We start from the raw sequence: 20,473 nt of genomic DNA on the forward strand, positions 1-20,473 counted from the left end.
CCAGCCATGATCCAGTATCCCGCTGCAATCTCCTCCATAAATGCCCTCCCACTCAGACAGGGACGTCTAGCTCACCGCGGCCTCACCAGAAGTTGAGTCCTGTATCTTTCTATATGCCGTAGTTAAACAGAAACATTAGAGTCCCACACAAGTCATCAGTAAAAATAGAATACCCTGATGGAGATTACAATCATCTGCTATTAACTCTACTTATTTTTACCAGTGTTGTTGCTTCAAATCCCACTTGTGTTTGTTTATCAGAAGTTAATGACAGTTTAGTCAGATTTTTCTTTGCAGAAAACATAGTAATTTTAAAAATTAAACTTGCTCATGTTGACAGGTAAGCTCAACAGTAATGTAGTGAGTACTGATGATTGCAGATCTAGATATGGAAATAAAAAGTGTGGTGTATGTGTGTTTGCATTTTGGCTAAGATCAAGTGCAGTCTGTAATTACATTCTGTACAGTCAACGAAGCAGTCTTATCAGGTAATGAGTGTAGTAGCTAACAAGTACTTCCTCCACTGATTTTTGTGAAGTATTTATGAAAGTAGTTCATAAACGGCATATATCAAAAGAAAAGATGGAATAGATATGGAGGTACATAATAAAAGTTATGCACCACTAAGCCGTGATACTCTGGCTGAGCAATTTATATAGTTAAAACTGCCTCCTAGGAGCTAGTATGATTGCCTATGATTCTGGAAGCAGTAAATAGACATCAGCATTACTATTTTTAATATACAGTATTTGTACAGGTTATCTGCTGCCTCAATCCTAATAGACCCTTGGTGGTTTACAGATATTAAAATAAGGGTAGTAAATAGTACATTATATTAAATTATTAAAACTTTAGTTACATGTATATAGCAAATAAGTAACAAATATATAGGTGTCTGTGGCTCTACAGTCAATAGTAACCATTCATGAACTTGCCCTTTGTGCACCAGTTACACCCCTTCCTGGACCAGGAGGCCCTTCGAACAGTCACTCATGCCCTTGTTATCTCTCAGATAGATTATTGCAATGCGCTGTACGTGGGGCTACCCTTGAAAAGTATCCGGAAGCTTCAGCTGGTCCAGAATGCAGCTGCGCGAGCTGTTTTTGGTGCCCACAGAAGGGCACATGTAACACCACTGCTGCGTGAGCTGCATTGGGTACCAGTTTGCTTCCGGGCCCAATTCAAGGTGTTGGTTATTACCTTTAACGCCCTACATGGCATGGGACCAGGTTACCTGAGGGACCGCCTCTTCCCCATTACATCAACCCGTCCCACCCGATCGTGCAGAGAGGGCATGCTACGGACCCCGTCTGTAAAAGAATTTCATCTGGCGGGGTCCAGGAAGCGGGCCTTCTCTGCAGTAGCTCCTGCCCTGTGGAACATGCTGCCCCCGGAGGTGAGGTTGGCCCCATCGCTCCTGGCCTTTCGGCAGAGTCTGAAGACCTGGTTCTGCCACCTCGCTTGGGGTGGAGAGGGGAATAGAGTTACATGGGGATGATTGTTATAGACCACTCCTCCCACACTTGGACAGTTTTAGATGCTTCATTGCTTGGATTTTTTTTTTTCTATTTATATTATTTTTTACTGTATTTTACTTTTTGTATTATTGTGATGGTTTTAATCGATTGTTGTAAACCGCCCAGAGTCCTCCAACGGGAGGAGATGGGCGGGGATAAATTAGATAGATAAATTAAATAAATAAATAAATAAATTGGTTTTAATTAACTCTGTTTTTTTTCATTTTGCAATTAGAATGCTATGCATAATTAGTAGAGTTGTGCAGTGATCTGGATTTGAAAGGAAAAGAGTGAATACATAGCAGCTGTTGGCACCTCCTTTAATCATGTCTGGCTTTAAGGGGTTGACTGATGCCACGTGGTGCCCACATGCACTCCAAATCACCTTTTTCCTTCAAATCCAGATCAATGCCCTGATAGTTGAATCTATTTTATATTTACTTGGTTTAATTCATAGCTCCTGAAGAAGGCATCACTGCTGTATGTATTTATCTCTTTGCATTAGTCAATAAAACATATCCATATATCCTCCATTCCTTGTGCCCCTTCTGCAGCTTCTTATCCTGCATTTCAACCCTATCTTTTCTCCTCTCATTTAGCATTCTGTAGAGCCATAGCCATAGGATCAGTGGTTTCCTGTCTTGTTTTGGCTTATGGGTAAAGTTACCTACAATTAGAAGAGTACCAGCATTTGACTTTGGGTGTGATCCAGAGTTCCATAAGCAAAGAGCTGTTTGTGCAGTGGAACCTTCCCATTCTCTTTTCTCAAGCTGAGCTTATAAAAGCACATTACTACCTTGAAACACCTTGAAACTTCTGGAGACATCAGTTACCATATACATCTGACTCTTAAATAAGTATTTTGGTTTCTTCTGTATAGAATTTCATTAACCTTCTACGTAGCTTGATTGTGAATATAGCAGTATTGTCATTGGAAAATTCACTATCAGGACAATTCAGAAACACTAGCTGACTCATCCAGGAATAAAAGCAACTATTGGCATATGTGAATCGGCCTCTACTTTCAACTGTCATGTATTAGGATTTAGGATTTGCTAAGTATACAGTTGCTAAGAAGGTAAAAGTATCCAGCATTTTTTCTGTTTTATGTAAGGGGTCTGTCGTGACTAATTTTGGCATTAGCTACATCAAGTAGCCCAGAATTTTTAAGAGCCTCCAATTATATCTTAGCAAATCTCATTGTTATAAAGGAACATTTTATACCTTAGTATTTTATCCTTTTTAGAAGGAAAGAATTTAGGACATAAAGCACACATATACTTGTATAGCTCATAGTTTGGTACATATAGTAATTATGTTACTGGGTACTTATTTAAGAAGGGAACTCTTTATAAGTTAAGAAAAAAGTTAGGACGCCAATGATTATAATATACCCAACCCCGGAATTTATCATACACTATTTCCTTTCAGAGTGGGCAACATTATGCATTTGCAGAAAGGGAGTAAGGAATAGTAAATCAAAGAAATTAGATACAAGAAAAAAGAAAAGTAATCATAAAACTAAATCTAGTGCATACCAACACTATTCATTAAACCTCTCCATATCTTACTATCCTTGTAAAAATATTCATGCTCCTTACCATTTGTTCCTCTTACGTTCCAAGTCATAATCATCTGTGCACAATGATCATCACAAGATGATTCCGTAGGGATTGACCTCAATTGCCCATCCTAGCTTCGGTCAGTCAAGGCTTTCTCAGGACACTTTTTACTAAGATAGTAACCCATGGTAGTTGTAACTAAGGCGACCTGCAACATTCTCTATCCATGGAAGGAAATTAGCACATTGGGCCAGTATGCCACAATTGCTCTTGCTACTCTGTACGCTCTTGGATTGCTAATCTGTAAACTGACTTGTAAGCCAACATACTGTCACTGTATGCCACCAACTAGGAGTAATGATACACCAAAGGGATGTTACTCCTATTGGGTATCTATTGCCAAATCCCAGATGACCTAATAAAGCTTTGTATCTCTTTTATTAGGGAAAAAATTGGAAGAGAAAGTGCAATTATTTAGAAAGTACATGGTTCAAGTTAAAATATATTTTAAAATTTCAGGGTATTGAAACTGCGGAGCTGGGAGAATCTGAGGGTTGCTAGCTGTCAATGTAATAATAGTAATTGTGGTAGTTATTATTAGTATTATCATTATTATTATTTAAACTTGTATGCTGCCCAGCTCTCAACAACCCTGGGTGGCTGTTTGTTGCATATCTTCTCTATTGATAGGAGATGCTAGCTACTTTATTTAGTAACATGCTGTTACCGCATTTATGGGAAGAGACGCTTGGGAATAGAGAAGTTTTATTTTAGGAATATATTTTTGAATGAACAGATGAGAGAGAGAGAGATAACAGCAATAGGCAGCCAAATACAAATCATACTTGACTAGCCCAAAAGTTCAGTACTTAGGGATTATGAGTTGTAGTCCAAAACAACTAACACGAAACTATCTGCTCGTGCTTTCCAATAATATTTTCTCACCAACTATTACTTTCATAGTGGAATTAAGGTAAATATTTGTTGCCAAGATCATTATTGAAATTATAGACTATCTATAATTACAATATACCTTTTCGGGGGAGATGGGCAATGATGGAAATTTGAACAATAAACAAACAAACAAATAAATGTACATCTTCAATACAGTAACCTGTGGTTACAGTTGTAGATTCAAATAGTCGCAGACTAAATTTAAAATAATTATCTGGTGTATAAAGTTTCTGATACAAATTAACATCCATATTATACCCAGGCATTTTAATTTGTATAGTCTCCCAATCTGTCTTTATAACCAAAATTAACTTTTAAAGTATACTGCTAAGAGAATATTTTAAAGCCAGGATCCACCACAGGAAGAGGTAGATTACATAGTCTTGATAAGGAATGCCCTTGCAATAAAGATTAATGTTATAGGAATGCGTAAAACAAAGCAGACACAACAGTGTACTATAAATGTTTAACAGGAGTTGATCCTGAGACTTTTCTAAAGGAAGGTTTTAACCCAAGTACATTGAAATAGGAAATAATTTGGCAGAAATTATCATGTATTGTGTGATCATTAACATTTTTTTTTTTGGTGTCCCAGAAAGAAGACACAGCTCCTCCAGCAAACCACCTCTAACGCCTCCTTCCTCTTCAGTATTCTCCTTGTATTCATCTCTGTCTTCAAAAAGTAAAGGCAGCAGCGGAGGAGGGAGCAATCGTTCATCCAGTGGTGGAGGGGCAGGTGCATCATCATCATCCAGTTCAAAATTATTGAAATCACCCAAAGACAAGCTGCCAATTGGTGGAAACAATAGGCCAATGCATCTAATGCATAGCAAAGGTCCCCATGACAAAATGTGAGTTATTTATTTAAGACAGAATTTTATTTTGGTCTTTGGTCTACTCCAGCAGTAGACTAGGATTATTTTGGTCTTTGGTCTACTCCAGCAGTAGACTAGGATTCGGGAGAAATGCCATGAAACTCCCTTCTTTAATACCCTTCCTCTTTTTTTCCTAATCAATAACATTGTATAGCAATATTTATTTATCTATCTATCATGTTTCTTCACCGCCCATCTCATGTAAATGCATTAAGAATTAGTAGGAATTATTAAACCAAGGCAGAAACTGGATTTGCAAGTCATTGTTAAATGTAGCAGTGGCTAACAGTAAAATTGGTGCAGAGATAGAACACAGCACCATGGTTAATGCTAAGGGGGGAATGAAAGGAAAAATTAACATAGGAGGAGGAAGGGGAAGGATTTGTCCCTCAAACAATAGGTCTGTACCATTGGTCTGTGATCCAGAACATAGTGGCAAAAAAAGCCCCCTAAAAAAGAACAAAACTAAGATTGGGTTACAAGTTGTAGATCTGGATTAAGAGTGGAATTGGAGTTTATAAGGTTGAAAATTACTTAATTAACTAGAGCTGTGCAGAGGTCATACCCAGCTTGCTTTCTGACTCAGATCCAATGCTCCAGAAATAACTTTTTATCAATTCAGGGGTAGTCTGTCATGATGCATTCTCACTTCCAGAAAAAGAAAAATGAAATTCCAGTGTTACTCAAAAGTTTTTCCATAGTAATGAAAATGAAAAGCCTCTTCACACACACATATGTGTGTTTCTGTCTTCTCTTCTGTGCCTAGCCAATACCATGTGGCAAGGTCTCTTTTTACACACATACACACACTTTCTCAGGCAGTCAGTCACCCAGAATTTCTCTAGAGAAACTACAGAAGGATATGGAAGGATATTACCTGGGATGAATAAAAATCAGTGTCAAATTTCTCTGACTTGTCCTGGGTTGCATAGAAGGATGAGGATCTAAAAATTGTGTTATTTATGTGTACATTTTGAACAGAAGATACCAGAACCTTTTGAAGCAACTGTGCCCTATCTTATGATACCTGACTTTTATTTCTTAAAACCCCGCAGTATCCCAGATGTGTGTTGTTTCTGCAGTAAATTGTGTTTGTTGTGTTTGATGAGAGGGACAGTTAATTTGGAATTCAAGGTGTACTGAATATAAAATCGTGTCTAAATAAGGGAGCCATTACTGTACAATTACATATGGCCTTGCCTGTTATTTCCTCCTTACAGCATGACTCCATCTGTCAAAATGGAAAAAATGCATCCAAAGATAGATGGTGCATTACTGAAGCCTGCTGTTGGTCCAACCTGTTCTACTACTGTGAGCTCCTCAATAAAGACTGGCCTTAATCCCTCAATACCAAAGCCACCCTTGCCTTCCCCTGGACAGATACTGAATGGTAAAAGTCTTCTCTCTGTGCCTCCATATACAGAAAAGAAACAAGACGAGAGTACAAATAATAGGAAATTTTTACACAAAAGATTGTCAGGTAATTTTTACAATGTACGTCAATAAAGAATGTTAGAATTAAAAAGGCTTATACATTTTTATAATAAAGGTAAAAGTAAAATGTACATGTTTGATGTTATATTGAACTCTAGAATGGTTTACAAAAGTTAAAAAAATCACCGTCTTTGGATAAGCAGAATCCAGAGTACCATGTGATCTACATGTGTACTGTTCATCTCCCCTTTTCTGATCGTGGCTCCTCCCATTCTGGTTTCTTCTGATACAGCAGCTGTTGACACACCGATGACAAGAAAAATTAGCCATGCGTGTTCTGTGCTCACACATACCTTTATGGATTCTAGCCAATATTATAAAACATGTATTTAATCATTTTAAAGGTGTGAACGGTAAAGCATTAATACTGGTAGTTGAGATCAAAAGAAACACACGTGGATTCTTTGAGTGCTATGTTATGAGCATTTAGCATTGCTATGGGTTTTATGTCTATAGGTCAACAATTATGTAATCTGTCCATGTATTCTGCATGCTGTTTAGGTCCTTTAGATAATAGGGGGCTGTATATACAATAATTGTACAACTAAACAGAAGAGCACAGTATATTTTCAGATATTGTCCTACTGAATTCATCTTCAGTATTTTTGGAATTATAATAATTAACCCATTTTTACCAATAACATTTGTTATATGCACCTGCACAATGATATATCAACTCATGCATGCTGTGTGCAGTTCTGCAATCATCAATTACAGTTTTTTACATGCTTAACTGAACTGAACAAAAATGTTCTATTTTTGTTACAACAGTAGCACTGTTGCAATATGATGTAACTTTTACAAATGCAAGCTCTCAGTTAATTGCTAGTTTTTACTTGTACATTTTTTTCGAAGAAGAATGTCTGTTAGTTGAGCGTCTCCATGTGAATTTTATCTTCTTGAGTTTTGTTACAGGCTTAATAGGGTTTTGTAAAAAGCAAAAAAATCCAATGTGAGCAATAGCTGCATAGTTACATATATGGAAGTTGAAGGCACTTTGGGGTTTAATTATACATTAGCATAAACGAATACGGTTTCCAAATGTGACACTTTTTCCTTCTTTAATAGAGAGAGAATTTGATCCTGACATCTACTGCGGAGTCATTGACACAGAAACCAAGAAACCCTGTACTAGGTCGTTAACATGCAAGGTAAGATGAACTAATTGCTGTCCTGTATATCAGAAATCCAAAGTAATTTAGCGTATTTGAACAACCTGCAAAAGCAATCTGAGAAACTTCAGAATAGGCTGATTGAGAACTTTAAAAAATATAAAGTATATTTAAATAATACAGATGCTTCTATAAGATTGGTTAGCATGTTGTAAAAGGTTATGGGCAGTGTCACAAAATTCAATTGCTGACATTCCATTTTTTTAAGCTGAAACAAAAGTATTTAACAACAAGAACAAAAAGAACTTACATGTGGGAAAACATGGCATATGTGCAGAGAATTCTCATAAAAATAGATACTAGAATTTATAAAATAAAATAAGACATAGAAAACATGAGTTTTCAGTAATACCAGTAAAAATATACTTATATTGAATTTTTTACTTTTCTTAGTTTGAATTTATAAGTAAAATTGGGTACTCAGCATGTATTACCTCATAATTGTTATGTATATTAGAAGTAATACTTAAAACACCACACTCATTAATTGCTATGGACAACTGCTGTGTTGTCAGCAGTAGAAGCATAATTTAAATAGTATAGAAAATAACTTCTCTGTTTCTTAGACAGTATTAATGTTTAACACCATTAGAGGGCCAGTTGGCGTAGTGGTTAAGGCACCAGGCTAGAAACTGGGAGACTGAGTTCTAGACCCACCTTAGGCACAAAGCCAGCTGGGTGATCTTGCACCAGTCACACTCTCATAGCCCTAGGCAGGCCACTGCTGAAATCTTGCCAAGAAAACTGCAGGGACTTGTGCAGGCAGTCGCCAGGCATTAACACTGACTCAAAGGCACAAAAGAAAAGAAAAGAAAAACAACCCTGCATACCATTACAATATTTCTGCTTGATCAGGTTCTAAATTTAGAGATTGTATGGGCACTGCAGATATATGAGGACACAATCAGATGTTAACTCTTTTACTATATATAACTGCCATGTGTATTGAATTTGATTTATCATGAAATAAGAAACACAGTATAATTTATTAATTTAATGCTAATTTTTAAATACCATAATAATTTCATAAGAAAGTCTGGCAAGTCTGACAGAGATGTGTTACAGCAGGTCAGAGGTCTGCTATATATAATAGACATTTCCTTTTCTTCTTCCATGACCTTTTTTTTCCTTTAACACTTCAGGCTAGAACAAGGAGACCCAAATTCACGTTAACTCTTAGCTTTGAAAACACAGTTGGGTGACTTTGGGCCAATCATTTTCTCACAGTATTGGTGCAGTAGGGACAAAATGAAGGGAGGTCCCTAGGATTCCTGATAGGCCATGTGGTTTATTTTCTTAAATGCAAATAAGATCCATTGTGGACCTTCATTCTTCATTAATGGATTACTAATACTTTTTTCCATATTCAAGCTCATATGTGTGCATAATTTCCACAATCCTTTTACAGCCTGAACTAATTTAATATCTTGTGCTTTGTAGACACATTCCCTAACTCAGCGAAGAGCTGTACAGGGTCGAAGGAAACGATTTGATTTATTACTAGCTGAGCACAAAAGCAAAACCAGGGAAAAAGAACTACTCCGCCATTTGGATCATCATCAGCAGATGCCCCTTCTCAGGGAACCACATCCCTCACCTTCAAGAACTTCCCAGGAGCTGCACCAAAATTCTCATGGAGTTATTCCTACAGAATCAAAGCCTTTAGTACCTAATAAACCCAAACCTCACACTCCCAGTCTTCCAAGGTAAGTGTTACCCGAACATGTGTGATGGGTGTCCTGTGGGGATGTCTTTTTAATGGCCTCACAAAGACGTCATCACAGTGATGTGTTGATGATGTCTTGTGATGATGGGTGTCTTTTTCTGAACAGACTCAAGAAATTAGAGACATACTGAATTATTTCTATTCAGATTGTTTGCCATTTTTACCATCAGTTCTCTTCAGTTGGTGACAGTGCTACATGCTTTTGTGTGGCCTTTGCCCAAACACTTGGTATTAGTGCCACTTCTTAAACTTAGCATAATAATAAATTAACAAAGGTAAATGATAACCAAGATGTTTTCAAGATAATGGTACAGCCCAATCAACTGTAAGCAAGTGCTACAGACAACATCTTGAGCTTCTGGAGGAAAGATGGGATATAAATCTAACAAATGAATGAAATATAGTGAGGGATGTAAAAGCACAAATATTTCTCTGATCTACACTACATTGTACTAGACCAGCTCTTCTTCCTGACTTTCTTTTTGCTGTGCCTGTAATGACTGACCCTTTTAATTTTTCTATGATACAGAGAAGTAATTTCACAGTGACTTGAATATGTTTGTGATGTGGGAGGATGGAAATAGTCTTCCATTACTTTATAAACAATTGCCTCTATGAAAAAATAAATTACTGGAAAAACCATTGAGCCACAATGACCATTCCTGACCTCTGTTGTAGGGAGAAAGTTGTTATTCTGCCATGATTTCTCATCATTGCTGTTTTATTCTTACTATGCTATCAGTAGTTAGTCTCAAAGTGACTGTCAGGACCAACACTGTCAAATTAAGTTCATAATTGTGTGTAGATGTGAAATTGAGTGTCTCGAGTACAGTTGGATGATCAGTCATGGAATCCTAGAATTGTAGAGTTGGAAGGGACCATAAGGATCATCTAGTTCAACCCTTTGGAAAATTAATTAAACAATCCATGAGAGAGAGCTCTCCAGCCTCCCTAAAACCTCCAGAGATGGATGGAAAAACCCATAGGTAGACTGGTTCATTGTTGTTCAGATCTTACCATTAGGAAGTTTTTTTTAACTTATATTTAAATGAAATCTAGGTAGCTGCAACTTACACCCCATTATTTCTGGTCCTAGTTTGGGAATATTGTGCTTTGGCTATTACATAAGACTACTTCTCTTGAATCTAGTGGGCAACGTCTCTGTGTCTGTGTCTGTGTCTTTGGTTCAGTGTTGACTCTTGCCTGGACAAATCCCTGCAGCTTTCTTGGCAAGATTTCAGAAGCGCCTTGCCAGTGCCTTCTTCCTATGGCTGAGTGACTGGCCCAAGGTCACCCAGCTGGTTTTATTCCTAAAGTGGGACTAGAACTCACAGTCTCCTGGTTTCCAGGCTGGTGCCTTAACCTTTACACCAGACTGACCAAAGCAGGCAACTACTTAATCCCTTTATTCCTGACTCTCCTGTTGGATTAGTCTGCCAGTTCTCTGGGCCTGTGAGTTTCATTTTGTGTTCATAAAACCTCAGTATAACAATTATTTTGTGTATATATTTACAATGGCTGATAAGACATTTGGTATGATGGGATCTATTGCATCTATTGTTGATTTTATGCAAGGTTGCAAATCGTCTTCTAATATTACATTTATTCAATGATTCCTCCTGTATGAAGGCCTTCAGGCTGTCCTGGCCAGCACAGTGGGAATGCCCCTAGTGAGTCTCCATCAGTCCATGAATCTCCACATGCTCCCTTGCCTGCAGCTGAGCCAACATCTCGGTTATCCAGTGATGAGGGAGAATGTGATGAAAAAGAAGAGCCTGTCGAAAAACTGGATTGTCTTTACTCGGATCATCATCCTCAAGCAGCTGCTGTATGTTTCAGTTGATACTTTCCTGTGATGTGTTTAAAAGTTGTAAGTTAGCAGCAGCTTTTGTTGCCTAGAGGAGAAGGAAATGCATGTAAGGATTTGCTTCCAGATGACAGATACTGGAGTTGGTCATGATCGGTGTAATACACATTAGCTTATTCTGGGGTACAATATTGTTATTATGATGGCAGAACAGAAGAAACTCTTCATTGGAGATCTAGTATTCTAAAGAAAAGGAGACCTACATAAGAAATTCTGTGAAGTGTGAGTTGATGTGGCATATATCTAAATCCCTTAAGTGGAAATTTGTTGTGTCTTAGTTGCAGACATTAATTGATTTTGTTTGCTAAAACGTTATCTGTCAGTTAAACACATCTTGCAGTTAGTAAAATTAAGATGATATTCTCGTTCTCCTTGCCAGTTTTGCACATTTGGTAGTCGACAAATCGGAAGAGGTTACTACGTGTTTGATAAGCGATGGAACCATATCCGATGTGCACTTAACGTCATGGTGGACAAGCATCTTAACTCACAGATGTGGAAGTGAGTTGACATTGAATGGTCTCTAATGTATTTCACTGTTAAGTTTTTTTATTTGCACGCAAAGACTGAAGAAGCGAGGCAAGTTTTGTCAGCCTTATTAGCCATTTCAAAATTAGTAGAAATTATTTTTCTGGAATTGAGATGGGTATTATGATAGTTTCTAAGAACTTCAGGTGTTAAGCGTATGGAATGTTGGATGGGAAATAGCAGGAAATTTCTTTTAAAATATGGCTATAGACGTTGATCATTTCTTGGAAATGGAACTGCTTTTGGAGGGGGGAGAGAAAGGACCATGGAGACAGAACAACTGAGTCCTCTTTGATTAGAATTTTGTTTAGATTGTTACTGTTTGGTTGCAACATAAAAGTATCTTATTCATCTTTACAGCCAGGAACTGGATAGCAGGAAGCACACTGTAGTATTTGTCAGACAATGAGTATAGCGCATAAGCCTCTAAATATAGAGATAGGGAGATAGTCCATGGGCCCAGAATTATTTCTTTCCCTTCCCTTTTGGTTCACACGTGCATAAACTTTTCCTGTAAGCAGCTTACTTCCAGAGCGCACCAGGCTTGAAAGAAGAGAAATGTGAACCCTCCTTCCTTTATTCAAAATTCAGCGCTTAGGTTTTTTTAAGCAAGGATCTTGGCATCCTAAGAAGAACAAACCTCAATTAAATTAGGTTTAATCTTTAAAGTGTTTTTCCAGGTTCTATTTTATACCCCCAGGCGCATGCAGGAGGAATTTGGGTTATGCAGGTATATTCACTGTATCTTCTGAGTCACGTTCAGTTGATATTTGAAAACAGGCAAAATAATACTGTCTCTGAAGCATATCCTTTGATTTTTCTACTTTCCAGGAAGATTCCTCCTGCGACAAGCAACTCAGCATCCATCCGTGCTCCCCACCGGACAAGCACCCTGCCTGCGTCGCAGTACGGTGTCAGCACGACAAGTTCTGCGTTGCCCACAACTGCTGTGTCCCCTCCAGTGCTTGTGTCTCCCTCCTGTTTATCTCTTAGTGGGAAATCAGTACCATCCCATGGGACTACGCTCAATGCCAACCCTGCTAGTTTTGGTGCAGCAGAACCTGCCTGCAGTATGCAATCAAGACAAGGGTCTACATCCCTTTCAACACCTCCAGTGCTTTCCTCAATACCTTCACCTCTGTCCAGCAAACCTCAGAAATTTAAATCCAGCAAGTCTTTTAAGCCTAAGGAAATTTCTGCTAGTAGCACCAACTGTAACAGTAGCAGTAGCAGTAGCAACAGCGGTAGCGGCAGTTCAGGAAAGAAGCGTAAAAACAGTTCTGTGCTGCCGACACCTTCTTCTCATTCCACAGAGTCCTTTAGGAAAAACTGTGTTGTTAACTCTGGAAACTCGGGGGCTTCTTATCACTCGTCTGTGATGTCTTCATCCCACAGTGTTGGCCTCAACTGTATGACTAGTAAAGCTAACTCGCTTAGCCTCAAACATGACCAATCAGGGAGGGGGCCTCCAACCGGGAGCCCTGCAGAATCGATAAAACGAATGAGTGTGATGGTGAACAGTGGCGATTCTACTCTCTCGCTGGGACCGTTCATTCACCAGTCCAGTGAACTGACTGTAAACTCGCACGGCGGGTTTTCACATTCACATCCTTCCCTAGATAAACTCATAGGAAAAAAAAGAAAATGTGCGCCTGGTTCAAGCAGCATAAGCAGCAGCAGCAAAGCAAGCAAGATTGCCAAATTGCCACCGGTGAACAACATTCACACAAAACACGCTGGTGCAATCCCAGGGACACAAGGATTGATGAACAATTCTATTCTTCATCAGGTATGAAATCTTACTTGCGTCAGACTTACATGCAGATGCATTATGATGCCAGTCTAAACCTTGCTTCTATTTGAAAAAAGGGCATATGCCTTGACTTGTTATAAAATTAATGTTAGATCGCTTGGCTGTATATTTTATCTTTCATTAAAAAAAAAATTAAAAAACCTTATATTTCACAGTAGCTTAAGTTGGATGTAATGCATTCCATATTTTGAGATTTGTTAAATCTTCCAGGTGTGGCATAGGTGCCTTGTGAAGAGAAATGGCATAATCTACCAGGGCTCATTTTCATGTCTGGCTTTTCTTTTGCCAGCTGTAGAAGGGCAAAAGATTCATGTGCACTGGTAGATTTTCCCTTCTCATAGCCAGCAGTAGATTATTTGTCTGAGAAATTGCTGAAAAAGTAAAGAAAATCACTGTGGCTATTATTATTAATAGAAGGATTGCAAGAACATCATAACTCCATAGTTCAATAATTCCTGAACCAGTACCAACTCTGCAGCCAGAATGACTATGCCTTGTAATGGGGGGAAAAAAAACCTTGTTGATACTAGAATTGACAGTGGCAAACCATAATAAATGAGAACATATTGGCTAGGGGAATATATTGAACTATATTTTTAACAAAGTCATCATGCTGTTGGTCAGTAAACTTACCAAAGTTTTACAAACCTTTCTGTTATTTTTGACCCTTTGGGGAAATGGTTGTATTACCTTTGGGCTCACAAGAAAGGGTCAAGTAAGTGCTTTCTGGACTTTGCTGCAACAAATAGTCCTGTACAAAAGTATTTCAGACAAATCTGAAGGTGATCAATGGAATTAAGTAAAACAAAGCTTGTTCTTCCACATCTTTGGCTGTTCCCTTCATTTCTAGATTCTGCCAAAGCATGATGCTTTTATTCCAAATTGTGTAACTGGGTTTAGTTCAAGACTTTATATTTATCTTCTGTCTTTCTTTTTTTCCATCTCCCATTTGTGTAAAAGCCAAAGGCACGTCCCTAACAGTTGACAGTACCATGACAGAACTGGATTATTTTCACTACAAGCGAAAAAATCTCCATCTGGAAATTCTGGACTCCCTGATGCCTTTTGAGTTCTCCCAGCTTCCCACAGTTCTCAGGTGTGGAAATCTACTAGTCTGTCACACAATCGAGGAGTCTCCCTGAAGCCATGTCTGTAGCAACAGAGCTTGGAAATGGACACTGGATTGCCGTTCAGCCACAGGATTAGTCCTATCAGTGTTACCAGTGGTCTGGACTGCTTGCTACAAATCCCTGTGAGGTTTTATTTACAGGATTACATCATTTTGCCACTAAGTTAAACAAGATTGGTTGGGCAAAGCAGTGTTTGGGAAAGAATATTACTATGGACTTGTGTTTTCTTTTCTTTACCGATAGTGTCATAGGCCTAATTAACCGCTCTTTTGGCACTGTCCAGTGAAAACCCTTCCAGAAGGGGGCACAATGTGTTAGGCACAATAAAACAGACAGAAAAGCCCTCAAGAAGGGAATACGGCTTTAGTGTTTTATAGCAATGTTCCTTGATTGGAATTCAAAAATAGCACAATTTAGAAATGGAAGTCTACATTTTGCCCAGCCTTTTACCAAGTAATTTGGGATAAGAAGCTGACAGGAGTTCTTAAAACAACACAAAACAAAAGTTTGTGGTCATCACTCGAAAACTAAAAAGCATATTTAAATTGTGAAATCCTGTGGTACAGAACAATTTTTATGGGAGTTATCCACCAAGTATAGCTGCTTCATATCCTTCATTCCTTCCAGTGGAGGCTGTATAGGGTTCCTATACAAGGCTCACTGAAATGAATGGAGGTTGCACAGTGGCATTCTTTGGAGGAGGATGGTACCTGCTTGATTCTGAATAAAATTGCTTTGATTCTGATACACAGACAGATGCAAAACTCTTGAATCCAAAATAGTGAATGACCTCTAAAACTGTTCCCAAAGAATATATTCTTGACCTATACTGTATGCCATAAGCCTTTGTTGTTTTGGGGAGATGGGTAGGGAAAGGATGAAAAATGAAACCAAAAAAAAAGTCCTTAAAAAACTAAATTGCAATCATCTGTAACACTAAATTATCTGTGCTATTTTTCTTGAAAGGTTTTCCAGTAAGTTGATACTTTGTTCACACAACCAAATCACCTTCTCTGAAGTCTGCCTTCAGATTTTTCTGATGACTGCATTTAGTGCCAGTTCAAGTTCTGAGCTCAGTGTTAAATTTACCCCTTGCATTACCAGCTTATAACAAAGGGGGGAGGGGTAATGTGTCATCCAGTCCACACTGGTATCTTTTTCTTTTAAGCAAAAAGAGTTTATTTTGGAAAGTTAGAAGGGCTTTAATACTATTTGATCTGGTTGATTGTAACAGTAGTGAATCTTGAAATACAACCTAGAATTTTACACATTTTGTTTGAAAGGGAGAGGAAATGATAAATCCAAACCATAGGGCATAATCCATGGGGAATTTTCCTTCTGCAATTCTATAAAAATGCACTTCCTGTCCTTTTGTAATAAGTATGTGTTTTGGAGTATAGATTCAGACAGTCATTTCCTCCCCAGTGAGAGTTTACCTTTACAATCATTAAATAAGCCTAGATTTGCAACACTTGTTAGCATGCTACATTTTCACAGCTTCTCAGAGATGCACCTGCAAAATCTGTTGTACTTGGGGACTCACACCCACCCTGTCAGGTCATTCAGTTCCATTTCATGCCTGTCACTTGAGAACCACATAGTGAAAAAGTTAACACTTACTGAGGAAGAAAACTGATCATCTGAATCTGCCCACAACGGGGCTTGTGAAGATGTTCTCAATGAAATACGTTTGTAGACTTCTGCCTTAAATGGGCACCAGATTTTGCTGAGATTAGACAATCTGAGCCTATCTAATTCACACAGCCCAGCCTCTCTCCCTACTATGGTGGTGCATTGCACATCAGGGATTCTAAAGCCACCACAAGCAGTAGATGCTTGGGTTTTTTGTTGTTGTTGTTGTCATTGGTTGATTTTTAACTGTTGAGATTTTCAAATCAACATGAAATTTGCTAGTGAATTATTAAAACAGTGAAGAAACAAGACTCTATGCAGACAACTCTAAAGCCTTGAATTCACAAAAGATCATGTTGTTTTTAAGAAAAGGAACAATATTATGGACACTGATGATTATGCAAATATTAAAAGTGACTGCATTCTGGGGAAAGGGGAATTTTAAACAACCCTTCAGTAGATAGAGAATATTGTAAAATGTTAAAACCTCTTAATTGGCTTATTTGGAAAGTGGGAAGGGACAACCAAAGTAATGTATCTGCTTTGCAGAGAAAATAGACATAGGTTCCATCCCATGTGTTAGGTATGTTCAATCACAAGTGCAATTTGGTTTTTACCTTTGAAGGCTGACCTTTTCCATGAGTTGAACCTTAGTGGCTTTAAGTATTCAAAAACATACTTCTTTTATAAATATTCTGTTGCTCTGAGCATATCAAAGCAAGTCCCAAACTCCTTAAAACATGCAAATCTCTATGAAAAGTTCAACAGTGTTTAATTTAAATAGGTTGCACAGCTATGGACCTGATTCCCTCTGTGAATGCTGGCATTGCGAGCCATATTGAAAGCACTGGGAACTTCACACAAACACAGCCATGTTGTTGCACACAGCTCACCCAGTGCATTCAGTAGGGCTTGCGTAAAAGGCATTCTAGGGCAGAATTATGTCTTGCATCTGGCTCTTAAGGCATATAGTTTTATAATTTGCTATGAATAGAACCGGAAGATGTTAATTTATGCCTGCCCTCAAAGTATAGACTTGCTTAACTATTAGGCAAACAATATTCCATTTTGGGAGCTTAGTAATAAATGGAGTAATTGTTTTTGAATCTTTTATTGTCTGACAACATTCTCATTGTAAATAATTAAGGAACTTTCAAATTTAATTTATCTTGCAAAATTTGCAGTGACTGGGTTGTTAGAACGATTTTAATTTAAGAGATACAATTTTTATAGACTTTCCAGCTTCTCATTATGACTCCTGCAGTTTTCTTAACCTAAAAAAGAATAATAAAAAATGTTGCAATGGTGAACAAAGAAATATACAAAAATAATGAAATCCATAATTTTGTATCTTTATTTTGGAATTTCTTGTTCTATTATAAATATTGAAGTATCCCTATTTCAGAAGACATATTTTGTTAATTGATTGTACATATTTAAATATGTATTTTTGCACAGGTCTTTTTTTTCTTATATCCAGTTTTGGTACAATTGAAAATCGTCTAGTATTTATTAATTTAAAAAAAAGCAAATACCCTTTTTTATAATTTGAAGTGGTTCACTGCCAAGCCAATAGTCAACATGCCTACTTTGCAGTTTTTAAGGGATGCCTCTGTTTTGGGAGTGGGGAGGGGGGGAGTTCTGTCCCTTGTCTTGGGAGTTGCTACATACAAAGGAAAGGTTCTGATGTTGCAGTCCTGTGCCCACAGCTTCCCTGTTTCTCAGTGGGGAGGCTGGGTGGCATTTGGTTGCACGTTGTTGGCCTACTCTGCTATATACAGCATAGCTTACACTTGCCTGATTTCCAGAAGACTACACTTAGTTGTGACACACTGCTTTTTTTCCCTTCTTTTTAGCATTTGTGTGTATGTGTATGTACATACCTCTGTGCCCACACATGTGCACATTGGTGTGAGTCTTTACATGGTTTAAAACTAATGGAAAAACTGAAAGTGCCTGATTTATATATCTAGATTTTAAGCTTGGACTGTTCTTTAGACAGCTTCTCCTTTAAAGACTTGAATGTTCTGTTGGAAAAAAAAAAAGTCGAGCTTGCTTTTCCCACCTCCGTATGACTTTCCATTAATGAGGAAGAGAGGATGCAGGGGAATGAAATACAATAAAAGACAAATGATCAGACTGAAACAAGTCCTCAGTTCATAAATAATGCCAAGGATTCTGCAGATAGGTTTCAACAAGTGAATTCAAATAACTAGTTCTGTTGTAATCAGATAGAACTTTTTTTAAGGATACAGATTGTTGACATTTTGTATTACTGAAAAAAAAGTTACCTCTCAAAGCAACTTTACGAGCTACCTACACAAGCCACTGACAACCACTGTCCTGTACACAATCCTCACTGAAATGAACAGGAGTTTTGCAGTGGTACAAATCCCTGTTCATTTCAGTGAAGACTGACTGGCCCCGGTGAGCTTGTGCTCACAGTGTGATTTCAACCCTTCATTTTCCGGTAAGTTGTCTTCCGGCAAGAGTTATTATTGCCAAGTATCCTTTTGTCTCTGTCTTTTGGGGATTGGTAATTGTACGGTGAAGGGGATTGGACTTGAAGATTGTTCTGCTTTCCTTCAGCAGAAAACTTATGTTAAATGCTTTGTGCAGAATATTCTACTTTTTATGAAAGGTGTTTATTATTATTTTTAATGAGCACTACATAATGTCAATGAGAATGTAGGCCATGGAAGCTTCTTGCTTTGGAGTTGAGCCTAGCTCCATAGAGAGGGTGGGGGAAAAGCAATCTCCTGTGTAAAATGTGTGAATAGTTTGATAATTTGTATACATACTCAAGAGCATCTGCTCAGAGCTGAACTTTTGTGTTGGCTGCTGTATAGTAAATGAACAAATGTCATGGGGTAGAAAAATTACTTTGGATATTTAAAAGAAGAAAATATATAGTCTATTTGTTTTGTAACAGGTTTCTGTAAATAAAATAATTTATACTATTTATAAAAAAAAGTTGTGCTTTTGCTTCATGATCAGAAAATTAAGCTTGCAGAATGAACAAAATGTGACTTAACCAAGATAATAAAAAAATATTAGGTTGTCTATCAGATGCACAATGTTTCTGTTTCATAATGAAATCAACAAAACCTGGATTGAGTCAAAGAGATGTGTCCTCATTACTTTTGTCTGAAAAGAATCCCAACTGTATTTCTAAATCAGGTAGATGTGGACAGCTATAGAACCCCATAGGCAAACAGGGTTTACACATTTGTAAGGACATACAGCGTCTGCATCTTCCAACTGTATCCATAAATCAGGTAGATGCAAAACAGAATGAATGCCTCCTTGCTGCCTTTAAAGGTTAAGAAAGCAACGTGATAGTCTGAATTGTCTCTTGTCTGTTCTGGACATCAGGACACATCAGTGACCTGTACAGTATCTAATTGCTAATTCGATGCTGCAACAATGGCATGAAGTGTTGTTTGGGTGCTTTTTAAGTAGGAAGGCGGGGGGAGGGGGGACTTCAAATGAAATAAATGACACAAAGGAAATAAATCTGACTCTCTCCTCAAATTCTAAATTATCATGGAGAACTGGTAGCCTTGCCATATCATTGAAGATGGACAGGTAGGAACTAACCCATGTCCTCACTTATGGCAAGATGTGCACTTGAGGGGCTTTTTTTTTGGTTCAACCAAGACCACCACAGTGAAATATCCTCCAGAAGATACAGAAAACAGGAACTTATTGTAACGAAGTTAATTTTTTCCTCCTTTTTCCAGAGGGCATTTCATGACCCGCTTTATCAATGAAAATGCAATTTAAAAGGTTAAAAACTCATTATTGAATTTTATATAAAATTCTTGTCTTAAAGGACACACTCAAGATGTATATTGATAATTTCTTCCTTTCAATATCTAGTCTTTTCATGTAGTATAAACACTGTTCCCAAGTGCTTTGTAACCAAAATGTAGCAGCCAAACAATGTTGGTTCTGTGATAAACAGGATTATAGATCACACCAAAGCCTCGGGCCGAACGTACCTGGAAGGTTACTCATATGTCCTTAATACAGGCAAAAGTTCCTTGTAACATTTCACCAAAGGCAATATCTACAGAAATTAAATTTGTAGTAGTTCATAAAGATACAGAGGTCCAGACACCTTCACCATACTTCTCTCCTATAAAAGCTTTGTACCTAAAGACCACTGTGGGATCCTTTGTGAATGCAGTGATACTGAAA

General features: G+C 37.8%; 1 protein-coding gene across 4 annotated transcripts in view; it reads left to right on the plus strand.

Annotated features, from left to right (window-relative positions):
* The window catches only part of ATXN7 (ataxin 7), a 132,004-nt gene extending 112,691 nt beyond the window's left edge, over positions 1-19,313 (plus strand). For 3 of the 4 annotated variants that reach the window (XM_063291528.1, XM_063291527.1, XM_063291529.1), the window contains 8 exons: positions 4,629-4,884; positions 6,129-6,388; positions 7,471-7,553; positions 9,015-9,280; positions 10,930-11,128; positions 11,547-11,668; positions 12,527-13,484; positions 14,469-19,313. In XM_063291528.1, the coding sequence (XP_063147598.1) occupies positions 4,629-4,884; positions 6,129-6,388; positions 7,471-7,553; positions 9,015-9,280; positions 10,930-11,128; positions 11,547-11,668; positions 12,527-13,484; positions 14,469-14,486 (2,162 nt within the window). In that variant the 3' untranslated portion in view covers positions 14,487-19,313. Of the gene's footprint in view, positions 1-4,628; positions 4,885-6,128; positions 6,389-7,470; positions 7,554-9,014; positions 9,281-10,929; positions 11,129-11,546; positions 11,669-12,526; positions 13,491-14,468 lie in introns of those variants that run through there. The other variant, XM_063291530.1, reaches the window with a different exon arrangement.
* Positions 19,314-20,473: the final 1,160 nt, after the last annotated feature.

The sequence above is a fragment of the Candoia aspera genome, chromosome 2 (assembly GCF_035149785.1).
Source record: "Candoia aspera isolate rCanAsp1 chromosome 2, rCanAsp1.hap2, whole genome shotgun sequence".
NCBI lineage: Eukaryota > Metazoa > Chordata > Lepidosauria > Squamata > Boidae > Candoia > Candoia aspera.